We start from the raw sequence: 22340 nt of genomic DNA, 5'->3' as shown, positions 1-22340 counted from the left end.
CTAAGAACACAGAATGCAGAGATGTTTCAGACTCTCAAGTAGTAACATTTCCCTCAACTCTCCTTTCTGAACACCTGTAAGAATGCTCAGATTCTGAAAGGTTTCAGAGTAACAGCCGTGTTAGTCTGTATTCGCAAAAAGAAAAGGAGGACTTGTGGCACCTTAGAGACTAACCAATTTATTAGAGCATAAGCTTTCGTGAGCTACAGCTCACTTCCTCAGATGCATATCGTGGAAACTGCAGCAGGCTTTATATATACACAGAGAATATGAAACAATACCTTTTCCCACCCCACTGTCCTGCTGGTAATAGCTTATCTAAAGTGATTTCCAGCACAAATCCAGGTTTTCTCACCCTCCACCCCCCCAGATTCTGAAGTTACTGTTACTGAAAGACATATGCCAAGGGTTGGCATAGCACCATCACTAACATCAACTAGGCCAATTCAAATGTGATTCTAGAGGCCAAAACTCCGCAAATGAAATCTGAGTACTTCCCTCACCCAAATTTAGGAATAAACTTTAAATACCATCGTACAGTATAATGATTTGGATGTGAAAGTAACAGTATCTCTGCTACTACTGGACGAAAGTCGTAGGTCTTTATTCTGTTGATAGTCAGTCCTTACTCTGGCAAAAGTCTCTTTCACAAAAAAGTCCACTTTGCAGTAATGGACATTCGGGACTAGACCAGAGGTGGGAAACTACGGCCCGTGGGCCACATCCAGACCATGGAATCCTCCTTCCCTGCCCCTGAGCTCCTGGCCCAGGAGGCTCACTCCTGGCCTCTCTCCCGCTGTCCCCCTACCCCCACAACCCCCGCGCACTGATCCGCCGGCACAATTTTATGGGTGGCCGGGCAGCGCAGTTGCAGAGCCGTGGTCTGACCCAGTGCTCTGGGCGGCGTGGCTGTAGTACCGCCAGCCACCGATGCTCCCGGTAAAGCAGTAAGGGGGCAGGGAGCATAGGGGATGGATAGAGGGCAGAGGAGTTGGAGAGGGGGTTGGTCAGGGGGCGGGGGTGTGAATAGGGGTTGGGGCGGTCAGAGAGCAGGGAACAGGGGGGTTGGATGGGGACAGGGAGTAGGGGTGGTTGGATGGGGTAGCAGTACCGGGGGGCCATAAGCGGAAAGGGGAGTATTGGATGGGGCAGGAGTCCCGGAGGAGCTGTCAGGGGGCAAGAAGCAGGGGAGGTCAGATAGGAGGTGGGAGCTGGGCCACACCTGAAAATCTGGGGAAACACTGCCTCCCCTAGTCGGCCGTCCATACAATTTTGGAAACCCAATGGGGCCCTCAGGCCAAAAAGTTTTCCCGCCTATAGACTAGACCCTCAACTGGTGTAAACTTGCATAACTCCATCATGGTCAATGAAGCTACGCCAATTAGCACAGGCTGAGAAGCTGGGCCAAGAGTTTGGCCTACAAGGAGATAAAATGATTACAGTTCATTATTCTGACTGATACCTGTAGGAGTATATGTGTTGCGTCCTATTTCATTGTTCACTGTCACACTTGAAGAAGAATGATCTCTTTCCTTTGCAGGGAAAAGTTCAGGCTTCACACTATCCACAGAAGTGTTTGTGGCATATTTGTCCTCATCTTTGTCCCCTCCAAGATAAACATTATGCAAGAAAGGATCTTCGGTTGCATCTTCATTTTTGGCACCTTCATTGGAGACCACAACTGCTGTAAAAATGGTTGAATCAATTTTGAATTTAATATCTGCAGAACCACTTACACCATTACCGTTACTTTCAGTTCTTGTTACCTAATGCACCTTTTAGGAGTAAAGCCCTATTTATTGCTCTGCCACATCACCGCCATCTCAATCATCCATTTCCAGGACCCTGATAAGGATTGGTAAAAGTGGATGTGCCAACAACTTTTTGATTTTTTGTTGTATCGGTTTCACTATCGTACAGCTGCTCATATTTGTGCTACGCAGAGAGGTTATTTTGCTGAGGCATTGTGGGAAAAGAGGGAAGATTTGAAAATCTACATCATAGTTTTATTCATAGTTGATGATATAGACAAATAAACCAATCATTGAGGCAATATAGAAAGTGTCCTACCCCTTATTAAACATACCACAGAGAAAAGCAGCCAGAAAAGTCCATGAGTACCACCACCATGTCAAAAGTATAAACCACCAACCATTTCACCAGAAAACATGATTGCAAGGGCAAGTTAAATGTGATTGCAGAGTAAAGGGAGAAGGCACTTTACAAAGCCATTTTGTAAATCATTTCCACTGAAAAATAAAAGTCCACTGCACCGGATGCAGTTAGGTACCCACGCAGCAGCAGAAAGAAATAAGCAGGAAAATCACACCAGAGAAATTCAGACAACAAAAGATCCCACCAAACATAACCTTGAGTCAAGAAAGCAGCACACAAACAAATCACACAGTAAAGTGTGTATTTTTGGTTATTTTAGATTTTTTTTCTCCCTTCACTCTCTAAGCCGGCACAATGTTGTCAGCAATCATGACACCATAGAGGAGGCATTTTCCAAACACACAACCTTCACTAAAAAAATAACTGTAATAATACAATAAAAATATATCACACAACTCCATATTTAAAGTATTATCAAATGCACACTGTTTCCACTTGATGCCATCCATATGATGCCGGCCATCTCACAGCCTAGAACAACCTATCAGATGACAGACATTTCATGTATAATTAGCCAAAGAAACTGTTTCTGAGGAAGAGGAACATGTGGATAGATGCAGAAAGTCCTCCTTTTTGTTGATCTTTGAGATTCATTTGGTTACTGCTTCCAAGCTAACAGTAGCGGTGATAGAATAAGGGACTAGGTATACGCTCACAACATAGGACCTTGTGGTTACTTTTCTATTCAGACTGCAACTGGGATTTTGATTCTGAATGATCTTGAGAATTAGCTTTTTGAAATTCATCAATCAAATTTTTCAAAAAGTGTACAAAAGCCACAAATAGGTTCAGTTGTATCTAAGAACACCGAACGTGGAGTTTTTTCAGACTCTCAGGTAGTAACATTTCCCTCTACTCTCCTTTCTGAACACCTGTAAGAATGCTCAGATTCTGAAGTTACTCTTACTGAAAGACATATGCCAAAGGTTGGCATAGCACCATCACTAACACCAAATAGGCCAATTCAAAATACAATTCTAGAGGCCGAAACTCTGCAAATGAAATCTGAGTACTTCCCTCACCCAAATTTAGTAATAAACTTAATTAACATCTTGTAGTATAATGACTTGGATGTGTAAGTAACAGGATCTCTGCTACTACTGGACGAGAGTCCTAAAGTCTTTATTCTGTTGATAGTCAGTCCTTAGTCTGGCAAAAGTCTCTTTCACAAAAAAGTCCACTTTGCAATTATGGACATTAGGGACTAGACCCTCAACTGGTTTAAACTTGCATAACTCCATCATGGTCAATGAAGCTATGCCAATTAGCACCAGCTGAGAATCTGGGCCCAGAGTTTGGCCTACAAGGAGATAAAATGATTACAGTTCATTATTCTGACTGATACCTGTAGGAGTAGATGTGTTGAGTCCTATTTCATTATTCACCATCTCACTTGAAGAGGAATGATCTCTTTCCTTTGTAGGGAAAAGTTCAGGCTTCACATTATCCACAGTAGTGTTTGTGGGATACTTGTCCTCATCTTTGTCCCCTCCATGATAAACATTATGCAACAAAGGCTCTTGGGTTGATTCTATACGCTTGGGATCACCATGGGAATCCACATCTGTTTAGGGTATGTTTGAAATAGATTGTGAACTTAAAATTTGCTGAGCTGCCACTCACATTATTCTCAACTCCTGTCCCAGTTATTTCTGCAAGAAGCTGTGTAGTTATATATGTGTAATGTGCAATGGATAGGAGAAAAGAGTAAAAGGTGCCCTCTGGTTTAATCCTAACCAACAAGATCTTCTTTTGTTCAGGAAGTATGATTTGGCTGAGAAGAATATCAATGGTAATGGACAACCCAAATTTGTTTGGATAATTGCAAATATTTTGTTTTCTGAGCCACCAACCACATTTGCTCACCATTTGTTTATATTGATCTTATAACAGACATTTAATAATGGAAATGTACGAGGATTTTTTTCAATAGGGTAGCTGGAGGTTTCCAGGACTGCAGCATGTCAGGAATCCACAGGTGCTAGGACAATGGATGTCTCAAAGGGGATATGTATATTTGCTGAGCCACCACCCACACTCAATTAGCCATTTGCTTTTCTTTCCTATGCATCAGTAATATATTATTAATATACATAGTGTAGAAGAAGAGCATTGAAGATGGATGCATAGTTTTTACTGTAGTATCACTAGTTTTCTCATCCATCCATTTGCATCACACCACTGTTCAGGAGCTGTTTTCTTTCTATGAAGTTTCCCAGTGATATTGGGAAAAACAATAGCAACAGAAGAATAAACTACAGCAGAAACAGTGACAAAACTAATGCAGTTGTTGTAACAACTTGCCCCTCTAACTCAAGTTTGAAGGATAATGCTGCAACAAATAACATGAAGGATTTGGATTTGAATAATGCATCCTTGCCAAGTGCTAATACTGAGCTCAGAGATTAGTGTGAAACGTTCTGTTGTTGAGCCAGAGAGCTATGCAGTCAACAAAAAGTCCGTAAGTAACATTCCACCACCAACTTTAGCCAAAAGAGTTAAAATCTACCAATAGCTCAATACCAAAATTAGGAGGAATCTGAGCACAAGATAAGGACAGAGACCTCTGGCATTAATGCAGTTTATAAATGGTCAATGCAAGGTGATCAGAGACTAAATACAGTTCTTAGTTGCAATGGGACACAATTTTTCAACCATCACTGAAATCACAGAAGGCAGAAGGCGTAGTAAGGATATAATAAATAGTCAGCACAGAGAGAGATGAAGCAAAAAATAAATAAATAAATAACACCAGAAACTCCCAAAACTCAGGCCAATGAAGACAACAAAAATCCCAAAGCAAACTGAGTTTTTCATTAGGCATTCTTTATTGAATTCCTAATGAAATCCCCTGCTGAAAAAAGAACCCACTGAAAGTCTCTCCACACACCTAAACCAAGTTCAGAAACACAAATATTGATAAGATCTTTAAAATAAACAACAAAACTCTTTACTGATAACCATAACTGAGCTTTTTATTTTCAACACCTATACTTTCCTGTCTTCTCCCAGTAAAATATAAGCTTCATCTCCTAGTTCATGGCATAAAGTACGGACAGTACAGGAGAACTAATTATGTGATAGATGATCATTACACTGTTTTAAATATTGCACAGTAGATAACTGAATACACAGATTTACAGCAGGGATGTTTCATCCCTTTATTCCATAAACACTGATAGACTATAGCTGCATTTCTGGTGGCACCTGACAGATTTCTGAGCTGTCTGGTCTATGTGACATATTAGCTTACTTGTGCAAATGGCACCAGATGCCACTCTTTACTGAGGTATGTCATTTTGCTTTAAATATAGTAAGTTAGATAAAACTATTAGAATTCATTACCCTTATTGGTAACTGGAGGGTGCTGTTCCGTGTCATCATTTGTGTCCCATCCAGAGTGTAATGGATCTTGCAGTGAATCTTCATCATCTGTTTCATTTTCTTGTGAATCCTCATCTGTTGCAATGATGTTAAACCACCTGTAAACTTTTCATTTGCTGACCCACCACCATCATCACTCAAATAATTCTCATCTTTATTCTTTCTTGCCTTTATAATAGGCTGTGCTTTTTTAGAGATTTATTTAGCAAAGAAAGAATGTGATAGAGGTGCATTCTTTGTAGAAGAAAATCTGTTGCTGTTTGTGATGATGATGATTATTATTGTTTATCTTATTTATAGCATTTATGATTAAGCACCCCAAAATGTGCCAAAAACTCATAAAGCAATTAGAGACATGCTCCCTTCCCTGAAGAACCCACAATGTAATTCTGACATGACACAATAAGTGAAAGTCATCTCACCCTCAGCCAGCTCTGGGTTTTCAGGTCATTATGACATCTGTTGACATCATGATTCTATTTAGCAGGCATGAGATTTCTGTAATTTTTTCCATCTATAACGGACCAAGGGGCCATTAAGGCAAAAAATATTGTGTGCTGCTAACAATGGGGGTCAAAATAAAAAGGAGCATAGAATCAGGGTTAACTGAACACATAAACCTTGCAGAGTTTCTGGGAGTGAACAAGTGATGTGCCAAAGAGAGATTTCTAAATCAAGAGCACGGGAATAGCAGTGGGTATGTGCCTCATCAGGAAGGGTCTACTCAGGTGTTCTCATTGGGGAGTGTCACTTCACTTTTTCCCAGTGTGGACTTGTGCATTCCAGACACAGTCCTGCTCTAAGAGAGTAGACTCTGAAGGAAAATATATTATTCTCCCTTATGGAGCATTAAGAAGGCTGTTTAACAGCCACCAGACATCAATAGGTCATTATTTGAATTGTAAAGTGGCTTATTACTTAATTTATTGGATGATCTTAATCAAACACTAGTAGTTAAAAAGACATATGATTTACCCTTAGTTGCTGTGGTTGGATGCTGCTCCTTGTGATCTGTATTGGACCACCACCAAATGTCAGGGGACGGATTCCCCTCATGTTGGCTGGAGGTTTCCTCATGTGCACCATGATCCGGGTTCACAGCTGTTAGGACAATGGTTCAATCATTTGTGATTTTTTTACTGGCTCAGCCACTAACCTAAATATATTCAGCTTCTGTTCTTCTCTTTTCTATATCCAATATATCTCTTTTACAAATATACAGATTGCAAGGAAACTGGAGCAGAGTCAAGTGGGAACTCTGGTTTGTTGACAGGTTAATCGATTTTCTAATCCACTTCTTCCACATCATCCTGGTATTGGAAGGTAGGTTCTTGCTACAGAATACCACAGTCTTCATGGCAAAGCAGCAGCAGTAACTGAACAGGCAGAAGCAACAACTTGCACTTTTAATTAAGGTTTGACTGTAGCCAGTGAACTTACAGAATTTTCTTACACTGATCCATCTAACTGTAGGTGGGGACATTAATTTAATTTTGTAATTGTATCCTTTTTTTGCTATATTAGAGAATTAGGTAGTTAGCCAATTCAGGAACATAGAGAGGGAAAATGTAATTTGATCTCATTCCAGTGCTTAGTAAAATACTTTGTAAGTATGGCACATCCCACGTTTCCTGTTAAAGGTGCAGTTATTGAACCACAAAGAGATAATGCTCAAAAAATCCAACTAGTAACAGCACCAAAACCATACCACAAAGCTGAAAGCTTTGAAACACCTTCACCTGAAAGTAGAATCATGCCAATAATAACATGAATGTGTGTGCAGAATTGGCATCAATTCATGTGTAAAGACTAGTACAAGAAAACAAAATAGTCTGTCCAGAAAAAGACATCATGACCTAAATTTTCAAAAGTGTCTAGTGAGTTTGGGTATCAATTTACAGGGGTCTGATCTGCATGGGCAAGTGCTCAGCACTTTCTAAAAATCAGGTTGCTTTAAGGTATCTGAAATCGGGCACCGAAAAATGGAGAAACCTCCCATCACCAGTCACTTTTGAAATTTAAGGCCAAAATGCTCAATTCCAATAGCCCAGATTACTTACATGCCTGTGAAATCACCACAGAACACCAAAGAAGTCCACACAAATTGCATGGGTAAGAGCAGAGTTGGCCAAGCATGTGGAATGTACACTAAACATGGGAACAGAGAGATATGAAGCAAAAGGAAATTCCAGACCTTAAGGAAAGAAAAATCCCAAAGGAAACTGAGTTTGTGTTAGTTTAGAATTTTTCCCTTCATGGGACAGAAGTTCACCATACTAAACTTCAAGAGGGTGACTACTCCCATTGAATTCCATGGGACTTAAGCACATATTAAAAGTTAAGCATGTGCATATAAATGCTTTGCTGATTTGTGGTCTAAATTCGTGATATTATTTCATTATCCTTACTGCTACTTGGAGGGTGCTGTTCCTTGTCATCACTGTTGTCCCCTCCGAGGGAAATTACTGGTATTAACGGATCCTGTGTTGAGTCTTCACCATCTGCACCATCATCATGTGAGCTGAGATCTGTTATAATGATGTTAAATGTACTATGAAGTTTCCATTTGCTGAGCAACCATCCACATCATTTTCAAATTTATTTTTTCCTGTCTTTACTAATGTCAGCTCTTTCATCTTAAAGAAATGTAGCAAAGGGGACAGGGTTTTCTTTCTCATGCACAAAACATCCATTTTTCAATCTGGCAAACTGCTCAGTAACATCAGACTTTCCCTTAGCAGCTACAATGTTCTGAATGTAGATTATTACCCCCTACAATTGGCCAAACAGCCACAACAGCAGAAGGAAATGTGTTCTACAAGAAATGGGATTATGGGAGTAAAAACTAATCAAGAGCATTTAAATGCTCCCCTAAAATCAGGGATAATTGATGACATAAAACCAACACAACCAGTTGTTTCTGGAGCTATGAACAAATATTCCAAGATGTCAATAAAAGTTAAAGGGATGTATATAGTCTTGTTTTTAGGAAGGCCTAATTCTCTTGGGTTACAGTGGAGGTGATAGGACAAAAGAGTTTTATCTTGAATAACAAAGGGTCGCAGAAAAGTACAGTTTCAAGTTCATTTAGTTTAGTATAAATGCTCTCTTCTTTCCAAATCATCTTCACGGTGAAAGTCGACATATAAAAACAGATTAAATCCTTTACTGCAATGTACATTTTAAAAAAGACTATTTCTGTTTCTTTGTTCATGCAATGAACAAAATATTTATCCTGTCAGCTAGAAATAAGCTAAAAAAAATCATCACAGGCATGTCACAAACAATGAAAAGAAGAGAACTTCTGAAGTCCAAATATCACTTTAATTTATACAGAATTTCTTCTTTTTAAGATATGACTACTTCATAGCCAAGACCAAGTCTTCCAGGGTCATCTGGGTAATATTACAGGTTATAGGCAAGGGTGGGGTGTATATTTTCCCATTCAAAATACAATTTAAGATTAAAGATGGAACTCATATGGCATCAGAAATACAAATTCATGGTGACTGGATATTTTTGTGGAGCTGGTATTTCTGTGCTGCTATTTATTCAGACTGTAGACAAAGTACATGATTTAATATTTAAAATCTTTACCCCCTGTTGCCTGAGTAGGCTGCTGTTCCTTGTGGTCAGGATGGGACCACCACCACCACGAGTCAGCAAATTGATTCCAGTGAGGTTGGGTAGAGGTTTCCTCATAAATGGGCTTCACAGCTGCTAAGACTATGGTTAAATCACTGGTGATCTTTTTTATGTGCTGAGCCACCTTTTCCTTGCAAAGTTAAAATCCATCAACACTTTCACCCATAAATATGCTCATGCCAATAAGCTGAATATGAGTGCACGTTAAAGACATAAAACTCTGGTATCAGTGCGTTTGCTAACTGATTAGTTGCAAGAAAAAACAATAGTCCCAGTCCCAACAATATACACAGTGCTCAGCTACAGTGGCCCAGATCAATTACATGTCCTTGCAAACACCACAGAAGTCCATGTAGTCTGCATTGGGCTGCATAAGTGTGACTAAAAGCACAGTTGGAACCAGCACCCAAACACCGGCACAAGAACAGATGAAGCAACAGAGACAAAAACAAAAAAACCCAACCAACCAACCAAGCAAACAAAAAACCATCCAGATAAGAGAAAGGGAAAAAATGTCCCACAAGAAAACTGAGTGTTAATTTAGCTTTTTTGTCCATGGAGATCCTGATTAAGTTGATGTTACCAAAGACCAGGCCTATAGCAAGAGCCACGTTGCACACAAACAAGCACCAGCAAAATCCACTTCAGAAACAAACGCTTTTTAGTAAAAGTTATTGAACTTTTCCTCTGGCTGATGCAATGCATAAAATGTTGTCCTCCAATAGCAAGACATAAACTATTATTATTCCATACAGATCTCATGAACATTTTAAAAAGGAAATACGTTTTCAAACAGAGCATCATGTAAATTACTGGAACTCACTCCTCTCCCATTTGATCTATAATGCCAGTCAAGTATGCACATCTGTAGAAATCATATAATTCTACAGTAACTGTGCAGACTTCAGGACCTTTTCAGAATATTTGTACTTCTCTGGACACAGTATTATTTTTATGAAATCCATATGTAGAATGCAGATGTTCCATCTTGTTCCCAATTCCGAGCAACGATGGCTACTATTCATTCTACAGATAGTCATTTGTCCTGAATATGCAGCACTAGAAATTCTTTTCAGGTGGATTCCTTCCAAAGGACAACTTTCCAGAGTTGGATTCTACTGAAAACATTACCACTCTTTCTTCAATATAGCTATAAAGAATAGGGCACATAGAGCAAAACAGATATATATTTCAGTTTCCTTACTAGTACTTGTAGGATACTCGTTCTTGACATCATTTATGTCCCATCCAGGAAGTACCATTGGTTTTAAAGTCTCTTCAGTTGAATCTTCATCATCTGCACCACCGTCATGTGAGTTCACATCTGTTGTGATGATGTTAAATGTACTGTGAACTTTTCATCTGCCAAACTACTACCCATTATCAGTTTCATTTGTATTTCTCCTGCCATTTACAATGGTCTCATTTTTAATGGTACATGTCTAATAAGAGGAGAAGAAAAGTTGGGGACCTTTCTTTTTATGCACAGAAATAGCTTCTGCACACATAACTTTTTTATAAAACATCCATTAACATCACAGTTTTGTTCACCAGGCATAAAATCACTACAAACTCCTCCACCAATAAACCACAATAAGAGAAAGCATCCTGCTAACAGTGGAAGTCAACGTAGGTAGAAGCCTATCACTCTAAGAGATGGCTGATGTCATTCAACCATAAAAGTTTCTCTATCAGTATACACTCTCGGGTGTCACTGAGAGCCCTACTTGTTCTGCATGTGGCCCTTTGTTAACAAAGCCTAATAGATCTTGGCTTATGCTAAAAACTAGTTGTGATTGATCAAGGATTTTTTCTTCGTAAAACCCATATATTCTTCCTTGAATTTAATCCTGCTCTGACTTTGATGTAACAAGTATAGGATTATGGTGACTTCAGTGTAGGATCAAGCCAATGGAGAATCCAGGCTTAGAGGAAGAATACCGTCATTTAAAAAATTAACTTAGGAAACCAAGGAAAATAATGGCCAAGTACATTTAATATATATATTCTCTATTTCAATGTGACAGTTCCAATTAAGAAATCTTAAGAAATCCCTTTCACATAATTTGTAGTTGTAAACATAATCATATTTGTTATTCTATTCCTGTGATGCTACCAACAAAATATATTCTTTCTCAGTAAGAAACAAGGGTTTATGTTGCTACAGATATGCCACATATGCATTTAAAATAAGTTACGTTCTAAAGCCAAGATATTTATTATTATGCACATTTTAAATGTTTTTATCACTCCAGCAGCTAGCTATCTAGTATGCACATTGTCACTTGTGTTTTTCCAATAAACTTTGCCCTTTGCACATGCTATATAAAAGTGCACTAGATTAGGACCTCAAGACGCAACAGATTAGTTCCAGTGAATACATAGTGAATATAAAAGAATGAGTTATTCTTATTGGAAACAGAAACAGGAAAAACACATAAGAAGCCAACACAGTATCAGAAAGGCTGTTTGGCTGCCACTTCATATATACTTCCATGCTGCCTTCTACTCAGCTTTATCAACAGACTTTAAGCAAAGCTGCTTAGGTGAAATTATATAAATTCTTTGCCGTTACTGGCAGTTGTCAGGTGCTGTTCCTTGGAACTTACAGAATGCCACCATGGGGAAAAAAAAGGTTTTGCGTGGGTGGTGGTTTCATGATGTGTGTAATGGTGGCGATCCACAGCTGTTAGGACAATAGTGAAATCAATGTAGAGCACTTCACTGATGAGTCTTAACTTACATGATTCCCATTCGTTGTTGTTCTCTACACCTGGGCTTTGTTTTTTACTCGTGTATATAGTGGAGAAAGAAGAGGTAAATAGAGATGACCCTCTGCTTTGTTCAGCTGTATCACTGGTTTTCCCATCCATCCACTTCTGGTATCAGGAAATGTGAATTTTCTGGAATTTCTTCCAGTAATACAGAGCAAAGTAGCAAGAACAAAGGAAGTTACAGAAGCAGCAGTGGCAGACCACATAGCAGCAACCTTTCTGTTATTTGATTGTTCCTCTAACTCATCTTTTGTTAATGACACTGAAACTGTATTGCTTTCAAAAACTAAATTCACTTATTGTTTTGTAATTACAACTAACCAATTCTAACAAGCAGACAGAAGAGTGTTTATTCTGCAATGCAAAAAAATTCAAAAGATTCAAAAAACCATATTTTTTCCAGCTAGTTTGTCACCTAATGAAATGAAAACCTTCCAAGGATAGCAGAAACACTGCACCATCACTACTGGATGACAGAGATATGCTTATCAGGAAGAAGTACAAAAGTACTACCAATATATCAGCCTTACATATAGAAGCTAAAAATTTGTGCACACTTCCACCAAAAAACAAAGGGTTTAATCCTGCTCCCTTTGAAATCAATAGAAATCAATACAAGTTCAGCCACTGAATTAAATGGTAAGAGGAATTGGCCAATAAATATGACAATATTGAAATGAATATGAGTACAAGATAAAGGTTGGAGCATCTGGCATCAATGCATGTTGTAAAAGATTAGTGCAAGGAAACCCAGAGAATATACAGTATGTGCGAAGAGTGCTGTACGCAAACCCATCAGCTCAAAGATAGATGAAGACACAAAGATTCCCACCACAAAACAGCAAGAAACCAAGAAAAAAAACCCAAAGTTACACTTTAAAGCCAAATACTGCAGTCTTTATGTAAGCGAGATGCCCCTGACTTTGGTAAGGACTGCAAGATCTGGCCTTTAGTTCTTTTAGATAATTTTCTCCCTTCAAGTTATGTTGTCAAAGACCAGACTGCAAAATTGGACACCCACATCTCCATACACATAACTCTATGCCAGTAAAATCAAACTCAGTATTTTAAAAACAATTTTAAAAAAAGTTTGAACAGCATCTGACTTTAAACATTACAGATTTTTTTATGCATTCCATCCCACTCATAACATGAAGCAGTGGACTCATGGCATTCCCACCTCTGCTATGTAAACCTGACCTATATCATGTGACTGAGGCCAGCAAATAAAACCAGTCTCTTACGAAGATACTTGTGTGCTAGACACTTATTACACCCTTCATATGCTATTGCCCCTCTCACAGCTAGAAATGAGTTAAACACAGTGTCACGGACTTTCTCAGCAACACTCAGCAAAAGACATAGCTTCTGAAGCAGGGCGTGTCACTGATTTCAGTCGAGAGACGCACCTTCCTCATACACCATTTAATTACAGTTGAGATTTATACCACTAAGCTAAAAATATGGCACTAATAAAGATCAACTGTTAAGATAAATACCTCCGGCATCTGTGGAGATGTGGCAAATTTAACTCTCTTCTACAGAATTACTCTCTCAAAAATGGTGACAATGTTTTACACAAAAAATCATTTTATAGTTCCATCTTTAAAATGTTACAAATGGTGCATGTCGGAGATGGACGAAACAAGTTCAGAAAAGCTATGGAACTCTGAACACAGGGCTTTTAAAATGTCAACCCAGGTAAAAAGCAGAGAAGTTTACTCCCTGCTTGCCAATATAAATAACCCTAATTGTCACTGTGTTGCCATTGATACTTCTGGACTAAGCACAGCACAAAGTCATCTCTCTAGGAATGACACTTCTGCACCAGAAGTACTTTGCAAGAGGCCTTTGACATCTTGTCAAGGGTGGGGACTTATAAAATCAGTCAATTTTTGCCCAAGTAAGGTCTGAGAAAAAATAGACTAAGATCCTTCGGATTTAGTCCTATGCTTATTATAGACAAATGTGGTGCTTAGTGCTATTTTTATGAGTTTAAAGCTGATTTGGTCCATAAGAGTTATATAAAATCAATTAACCAAGTGGATTATAATTCAATATCCTTACAGGTGCTTGTGGGATGTCCTTCCTTCGCCTCATTGTTGTCTCCTTCAGGAAGAGAGCCACGGTTTAGGGGACTTTGCCTAGAATCTTCACCACGTGTAATATTCTTCTGTGAGTCCTCATCTGCTGTGATGATGTTAAACCTGATATGAACTTTTGGATAATGAGCCAGCACGCAGACAATTATATCTTCATCTCTTCTTGTTTTTACAACAGATTTTACGCTTTTACTGGAAGAAATTGTGATTTGCTGGAAATTATCCCTGAATAATGGTGAAGCATTCACAGTAACAGAAATTACTGTATTCTACTAGCAAAGAAAGTCAAAATAATGCCTCCTTCTCTGAAATAAAGATGAATTTGTGGCATAATTATGATTTTTATGTCAAGAGATAGTCATGACAGTTGTCATATGTACAGGATTATGAAGATTTAATTGTAGGATCAAGAAGGAGGAGAGAATAGCTTGGAAGGGACAAATACATGACTAAAATATCTTCAATGACAGAGAATTAAAAAAAAAAACCCCACTGTGCAGACCAAGTACAAATTTTCCTCTCTTTTTGTCTGTATGATTCAGCAGGATAAATATAATAAATACCTTACTATAACTTACAATTTTTTAAAATGACTAAATCTGTTCACTTATTCAAGTCATCCACTAACAAAATATTTCTTCACTCATCCAGAAACAAACTAATAAAGAAAATTGCTTATGGTACCGAGATACCACTTTTGTCTATGAGTCATCCCCTTTTGAGTAATCCCTTTAATGATGAATTTACCATATTAATTCGAATGGGTGATAGCATAAAATTATAGATAAAGTTTGCGTTGCTTGTACTCGGCTAAATCCTGAGAGACGCTGAGGACCTACATTAAGGAGTTACAAGTGTTCAGCATCCTCTCAGGATCTGGCCATAGAATATAGAATCACAGAATCATAAAAATATAGGGTTGGAAGGGACCTCAAGAGGTCATCTAGTCCAGTGCTTCTCAAGCTATCTGATGTGGTGGACCGGCAATTTTTTTTTCCAATGTGCACGCAGACCGGCAGCCGATGGCTTGTGGACAGGCACCGATCCGTGGACCACCACTTTGAGTAGCACTGATCTAGTCCATCCCTATGTGCTTAGGCAAGACTAAGTACATCTAGCCCATCCCTGACAGGTGTTTGTCTAGGCTGTTCTTAAAAACTTCCAACAAGAGGGGATTCCATATAGAGTTAGTAATAAATAAAAAACACAAATAGGATGAGAAAAGCTGATTAATTGCCATTTGCCATCAAGGAGTTTGCCGTTTGGAGTTCCTCTTTTGCTCAGGTTTCTCAACAGGCAGTAGATGGAGCACATAAGATAACATTATTATAATGGATTACCCTGGCCAGCAGTGGAGGTGTAGAGATGCTCTCCCTTGTGATCTGCAGAGTGCTGCCGTGAAGGAATAAATCCAGGCATCTGTTGGCCTTGAGTAGAGTTTCCATTATGAGAGTCCTCGTATGCTGCGATGTTGGATGAATCAATCATTGAACATCTTATTTACTGACCCACCACCTCCAATAGTTTTTTCACCTTTTGATCTTCTTATACATCTTTGTCTTTTCCCTTTCTATATTGTAGAGAAAGAGGATGACAGCCAGAAGCACCTTCTGTTCTGTTCATTTTTTTTCTCATCAATTCAGTCACATCATCCTGAGATCAGGAGGAGTGAGATTGATGGAGCACAACCCAGCACTAATGGGCAAAGCAGCTGCAGCAACAGAAAAGGAAGTCGATGCAGCAAAAGGACTAGCAGTAATAATGGAAGATCAAGTAGCAAGAGTAACATGCCATATCTATGAGAGCAGGATGAAGACATGAGCTAGGGTACAATGGACTACCAGTGCAAGGAAAACAAAAGTCCCTGCCCAGAGAATATATACCATGCTGAACTAGAGTATAGGCAATGGGCATAAAGCCATCTGCTAGAACTGAAGTTTAGCCAGAGAAAATATCACCACAAACACCAATAAATTCAAGAAAACAAAAATATCGGAAATACCCTAATGTATTTAAAATATATTTTCCATCTTCTAATCCTAAACATTTGTGTTGCCAGAGATCTGTACACAGAGCGAGAGTTTACAGTTTCCACAAAACCCTACCTCAGCAAAAGCCACATTGTTAATGTATTAACATAACAATAAAGAAAAATCACGTTTGCCTTACCTGATATGTTACTGAGTTTTTGCTCCAAGAGTATATTGCTCCTCTCAGAGCAGAAAATCTAATATGGTATCATAGTCTGTTCATGGATATTGAGTCAAAATGTGCTTGATTTCAGATCTGACCTCCAGTAAAGTCTGGGGAAGTTTGGAACACAGCTTCTGGGTAAGCTGATGATACAGATAAAAGTCAGCCATGAAGCTCAGATTTAAAACCCACTCTGAAATCAAATTTCACCAAACAGAGGTGTTCAGATTTGAGGGTTTGGATGGTTCCCACCTCTCTTAACTACATTAGTCATGAAATCAAGTGGTCATAAACTCAGAGATAAAGGAAATGCCTGCTGTGTCTGTAGAAATCTAGTGAACACCCTGTCTCCCACTTCAGGTCACACTAAGGAACCACAATGAGGTTTTATGAGAAATATTTTTGAGAGTTTCTTTAAAATGTCGTTAATGGTGCACCAGTAAAGCTAGATGCCGCAAGTTCTGAAAACTTTTGGAACTCTGAATACAGGGTTTTTCCAAAATGAAAACCCTACAGTAGAGCAGAGAAATCTCTTCCCTGTTCCCTATTCCGAGCAACCATATAGGTCATCATGCTGCTTAATCCATTTCTGGAATCAATGGCAAACATAATCACCTGATCCAGAATGACAAACCATCAGTTGAAAGGCTGACCAGCTGGCATACGTCATCCTTCCAAGGATAGTGTCGTAATTCCAGTGTGGCTCTTTACTTAGCTATATCTATAGACTTAAAATAAAACTCATTATATAGAAGGATTATCCATTATTATCCTTACTACTATGAGGCGGTTGCTGTTCCTTATCATCTAGTTCTCCCCTGCAGGAAAAAATCCAGGTTTTAATAAATCGTGCACTGAGTCTTCACCAGCTGCACCATCTTTGTGTGAGTCTATATCTGTCACAGTGAAGTTAAATACACTAAGAACTTTTTATTTATTGAGCCACCAAAGGTTTAATTCTTATCTATTGTTTTTACAGTAAGCCTAGCTGTCCTGCTGGGACTTATTTAATTTAGGTGTGAGAAAGTGGGACTAACAGAGTATGGAGGGACAAAAATGATGAAGAATGTATTCAGTGGGACATTACATGTGCTCAGCACCTCTCAGGATCTCACCTATTGGAAACAGAATTTGGGAATAAATGGACAATTCAGATAACATGAGAAAAGGTGATTAGCTGCCAGATCCTATCAGTGGAGAGTTTATTCTTATGTGCTGCTGTTTATCAGTGTTAGCAAGTTACTCTGTATGAAGGACATTAGTTATAATTGTTGTAAGGTTTTACCCTTGCTGGCAGAGGTGGGACGCTCTTCCTTGTGATCTGCAGAGTGCCATGTCCAAGGAATAAATCCAAGAATCCAATGATCTTGAGTTGAGTTTTCACGATTTGCCCCATCGTGTGAATCTTCATCTGCTGTGATGATGGGTTAATGAATTATTTGCTATGAGACCACCCCATTATTATTTTCAACTTTTGCTCTTTTGACACTCAGAGCTTCTCTACATGGGGGAGACTTGGGAAAATTGAGACAAATTGATTAAAGGTGTGAATTTAAGGTGAATTAAGTACATTGCATTAAACTGCTGTGCAGACACTCATTCAGAATTAAATAAATTAAACTAAACCAAATTAAGGCCACATTAATTCTGAATGGGAGTATCCACACAGGGGTTTAATGCAATTTAACTAATCCATTTTCAATTCACTCCTTTAGTTAACTTGGGTTAACCTTCCTGATTGTCCCCCTACGGTCAAACCCACAGTCTTTGTCCTTCTTTGGTGAATATTGTGAAGAAAGAGGAGGATAGTAGAGAAGACCATCAGTTTTGTTTACCATTACCACTGTTCTTTTCTCATTCATCCAGACACATCGTCTTGGGATGAGAAGATGTAAATTTGATGGAGAGCATCCCAGTGATAATAAGCAAAGCAGCAGTAGTAACAGAAGAGGAAGTAGATTCAGCAATAGACCAACCAGCAGCATAAACTTGTCATTTCCATCACTTGTAAAGAGTCACTTGGGAGCGCAGGAGGGTAATTGTTTATTCTACATATCACAAGGGGCAAATTAGTGAAGTGCATATATTGTTATTGTGGAGTTCCCTATCCATGTGTCTTTAAGCTTTCTAGCCATGTGTGTCTTTCTTATGCACTTGCAAAGGAACATGTGCTATCCAGGCTACAAGTTCCATAATCCCTATCTCAAAGATGTGTGCTGGAAATAAAAGTCTCTGTGTGAGCTTCTAAAGGGAAAATACTCTGAGCACTGTGACTGACTTGCTTATGGTTCCAAATCATAGTTAAGGAATGACATTGAATCTGCAGAGATTGCATGATCTGGTTGCAATGTAATGGTATGTGACCACTAGTTTACTCACTTGTGACATTCTCTCTCTACATCACATAATTATCTGGGAAAAGATCATTCAGAACAATTTGGAATTGGGGTCAACTTCTTTATCTAGTTTATGATGCAGCAAAATAAAATATCTCATCTGATGTAAAAAAGACAGAACCCTGCTCTACATTAAAGGAACCATTGTTGTTACTTCTTGTTTTCATTCTCCATTTGTTGTTTCTTCTTGTTCTTTCCTTCTTTTTGAACTGCAGACATGTTCTAAAACAAAGTCACAAGAAGCACCACCACAGCTTTTCAACTGAAGTTTTGATTTTATGTATTGGCCTATAATAATGTCAGTAGTGCACTGAACGTTAAAAGGACATGAGCCTTTGGTATTAATTTATTATATAAACAATAAGTGTAAGGAGAACAAAAGCCCCTGGCCAGAGGATGATTTAGAGGTTGACTAGGATATTGGCAATGGGCATAAAGTCAATTGCCAAAAGAGAGATGAAGCAGGGGAATTCCCACCAGAAACACCCAGCTGTTATGCAAACAAACTGCCAAAGCAAAGTAAGATTTTAGGGTCAAATCCTGCGTTCATTTCCTCAGGGAAAAATATATCAGCGGACTTGTTAATAACTGAGAAAGGAGAGCGGAATTTGGTCTCTAGTAATATTAGATGTTTGTCTCCTATCATGTCCTGATTAAGTCTTATGATGCCAATGACAGAGAGAAAAACTTTCTGCACATGCACACCCCTAATCCAGCAAAATCAACTTTAATAATGCAATCAACATTAAAAAACCCCCCACAATTCTTATTTTATAAGTTATTGGCCTTCCTTTCATGTGATGCTACCCACACGGACACTTAGCAACCGATAGTCTCTTAAGTAAGAGATCACATTAATTCATATAGAAATGCTTATCTTTTCAGATGCTCTTCATTATCAGTGCGAAGGATTATCACCCAAATAGCCATGAGTTACAGGCTGGAGTGGCAATGTTTAGCTACAGATCCCTACTTCCTCAAATTGCAGGGTTGTTGAGGTATGCAGCGTTTGGTTCATCCCAGTACTGAGAGAGGGGAAAACCAGGGCATTCATATTTGGATATGTTCTTGGAGTCATGTGTCACCAATGTACAGGGAGTTGCGATCTGGCGTTTGTCCTGAGGCCCATTTCTACTAATTACTAACTCTATTCAGAAAAGGAGTACTTGTGGCACCTTAGAGACTAACCCATTTATTTGAGCATAAGCTTTCATGAGCTACAGCTCACTTCATCGAATGCAATGTTGTAGCTCATGAAAGCTTATGCTCAAATAAATTGGTTAGTCTCTTAGGTGCCACAAGTACTCCTTTTCTTTTTGCAAATACAGACTAACACGGCTGTTACTCTGAAACCTAACTCTATTCATCGGACTTCTGTTTATCATGGTTTAATTATTTTCTTTTTGGGGCCCTTTTTAGAAAATGTTTGAGTTTCATGTAGATGTCCAAAAATTAGGATGTTTTGGGGCTCTTTCTTTGTATATACTGTAATGAGTAATCTCTTTGTAAGCTTTTCCCTAGTGCGCTTTAATGTGGTACTATTTCAAACAGCACTATGTTAAAGCACCTAGGGAACCTTTACTGAGCACCAGTAGGGTCTACATGGACCAATTAATGCGCAACACTTCGTGCACTTTAGAAATCAGACCCCTGTAGGATGCATTACAGCTCCGTCTAGATAAGCCCTGAGATTCAAGTTACCATTTCTGGTGTTTTTCCCATGTTCATTGGATAAACACCTATTGATTGATTGCATTGGGCATGTTTTATCAGCATTTATCAGTGAAATCCTAAAATCATAAGCCCTAATTATTCATTAAATCTGGTGTCCATAACGTCAGACAATAAGAAAATATAAGAAAATATATAAAGCTCTGTAGAGATCTATTGAACACCCCATCTCCCATTTCAAGTTCAGGTGAGGAACACATAATTTCACAGAGGAGATAATTACTTGATATATTTCTTTTAAATGATGTAAATGGTGCACTATAGTAGGGGACCCAGCAAATTCAGGAAAATTACAGAACTCTGAATATAATGCTTTTTAAAACCTGAAAACCAGGTGTAGAGCAGGGATGTTCATTCCCTGTTCCCATTCGTGAGCGATCATAGGGGTCAATATGTTGCTAATGCCATTCCTGAAATTAGTGCCACACAAAGTCATGGTCTTGCAATGGCACAGCATCACCAGACATGCCATCATCCATCACATGTCATCTTTCCAAATATGGTAAATTTTGTGAATGGCATCCCAATGCTACTCTTCACTAAGCTATATCTATAGGGCTTAAATGAAGTATAGGAGATAAATGGGCAATTAATCACTATCCTCAATAATAATCATCGTTCTCATTGTTGTCCCACTCAGGAAAGAGCCTAGGTTTTAGTAGCTCTTGTACTGAGTGTTCAGCAGCAGCATCATTGTCATATGAGTCTCATCTGTTGTAATATGCTAATTTCCTTTGAACTTTTCCTCTGAGTTAGTACCAACACAAAGCATAATTCTCACCTTTACTCTTTGTTTTAACAACAGACCTCAATGATTTATTTAGCTTAGCAATTAGTCGATATATAGGGGTTTCTTTTATATACAAGAGAGCCTACCATCATACAAGCACTTGATAAGCTGCTTTTATTCGGTGACATGATTTTGTGGGAAATATTGTGAACAAAGAAAAAGGAAGAAGCTACAAGAGCACAAAATGGTCTACTTAAAGTGGAAGCAAAAAATCAGTAGCAGCAATCAATGGATTCTCTAACTCGGAGATCAGTGAAGGCACTGAACCTGCAGAGCCGGGCTATCCTGATACCCTGGCGCATCCACAGGGAGAGTATGACTTCCCTAAAGGATCCAGCAAAAGGCCTAGTTGGGCTTGGAGAGAGAAAATGATGGGAGAATGTCTTCAGTAGAGTGCTGTGGATGCTTTGTTCCTTTCAGAATCTGGTCAATGGGAAATAAAACCTGGGAATAGATGGTAAACTCAGTGAGCAAGAGAAAAGCTGGTTGTCTGCCAGGTTCCTTTCCACCGGTTACTTAACAGATCTTACAGAAGTACATTAGATAAAAGGATTATAATGTATTACCCTTGATAGCAGTGGTGGGATGCTCTTCTTTGTGATCTGTCGAGTGCCACTGCAAAGGAATAAATCCAGGAATTTCTTGACCTTGAGTAGAGTTTTCATGATGTGCCCCACGTAGGGAGTCCTCATCTGCTGTGATGATGGCTGGATGAATTATCGACATTTTATTTAATGAGCCACTATTCACAATATGTTCACCTCTTTGTTCCTCTTACACCAGGTCGTTTTCTTTCTCTAGTGCAAAGGGCAAAGAAAGGGGACAGCAGACAGAGCCCTCTGCTCTATTCAACACTATCACTGTTTTTTCCCTCATCCATTCATTCACGACATCCTGAGGTTAGGGTTGTGAAACTGATGGAGGACATCCCAGTGATAATGTGCAATGCAGCTGCAGCAACAGACGAGGAAATAGCAGCAATAATGGCAGGCCATTTCAAATGCATTGTAAAGATCCACTTGGAAGAGCTAGAGTGTGACTTGTTACCCATATATAACTGTATGGGTTTGAGCCTTCAGATTAGCTAAACTGATGCAGTATTGTTGGCTAGCCCTGCGATGTTCTCGGTCTCTCTTTCTCGTGTATCTAT

At 38.9% G+C, this 22340-nt stretch overlaps 1 protein-coding gene across 35 annotated transcripts in view; it reads right to left on the bottom strand.

The window, feature by feature from the left end:
• Positions 1-22340, bottom strand: part of CD44 (CD44 molecule (IN blood group)) — a 106964-nt gene that overhangs the window by 36037 nt on the left and 48587 nt on the right. For 19 of the 35 annotated variants that reach the window (XM_078853265.1, XM_078853268.1, XM_078853264.1 and 16 more), the window contains 6 exons: positions 10409-10528; positions 7968-8087; positions 6535-6660; positions 5521-5634; positions 3521-3739; positions 1463-1684 (listed from right to left, as the gene is read on the bottom strand). In XM_078853265.1, the coding sequence (XP_078709391.1) occupies positions 1463-1684; positions 3521-3739; positions 5521-5634; positions 6535-6660; positions 7968-8087; positions 10409-10528 (921 nt within the window). Of the gene's footprint in view, positions 1-1462; positions 1685-3520; positions 3740-5520; positions 5635-6534; positions 6661-7967; positions 8088-10408; positions 10529-21756; positions 21898-22340 lie in introns of all 35 variants that reach the window. The other 16 variants (XM_078853271.1, XM_073347962.2, XM_073347968.2 and 13 more) reach the window with 13 other exon arrangements.

The sequence above is a fragment of the Lepidochelys kempii genome, chromosome 6, assembly GCF_965140285.1.
Source record: "Lepidochelys kempii isolate rLepKem1 chromosome 6, rLepKem1.hap1, whole genome shotgun sequence".
Lineage (NCBI taxonomy): Eukaryota > Metazoa > Chordata > Testudines > Cheloniidae > Lepidochelys > Lepidochelys kempii.
This window is presented reverse-complemented; position numbering and strand designations above follow the sequence as displayed.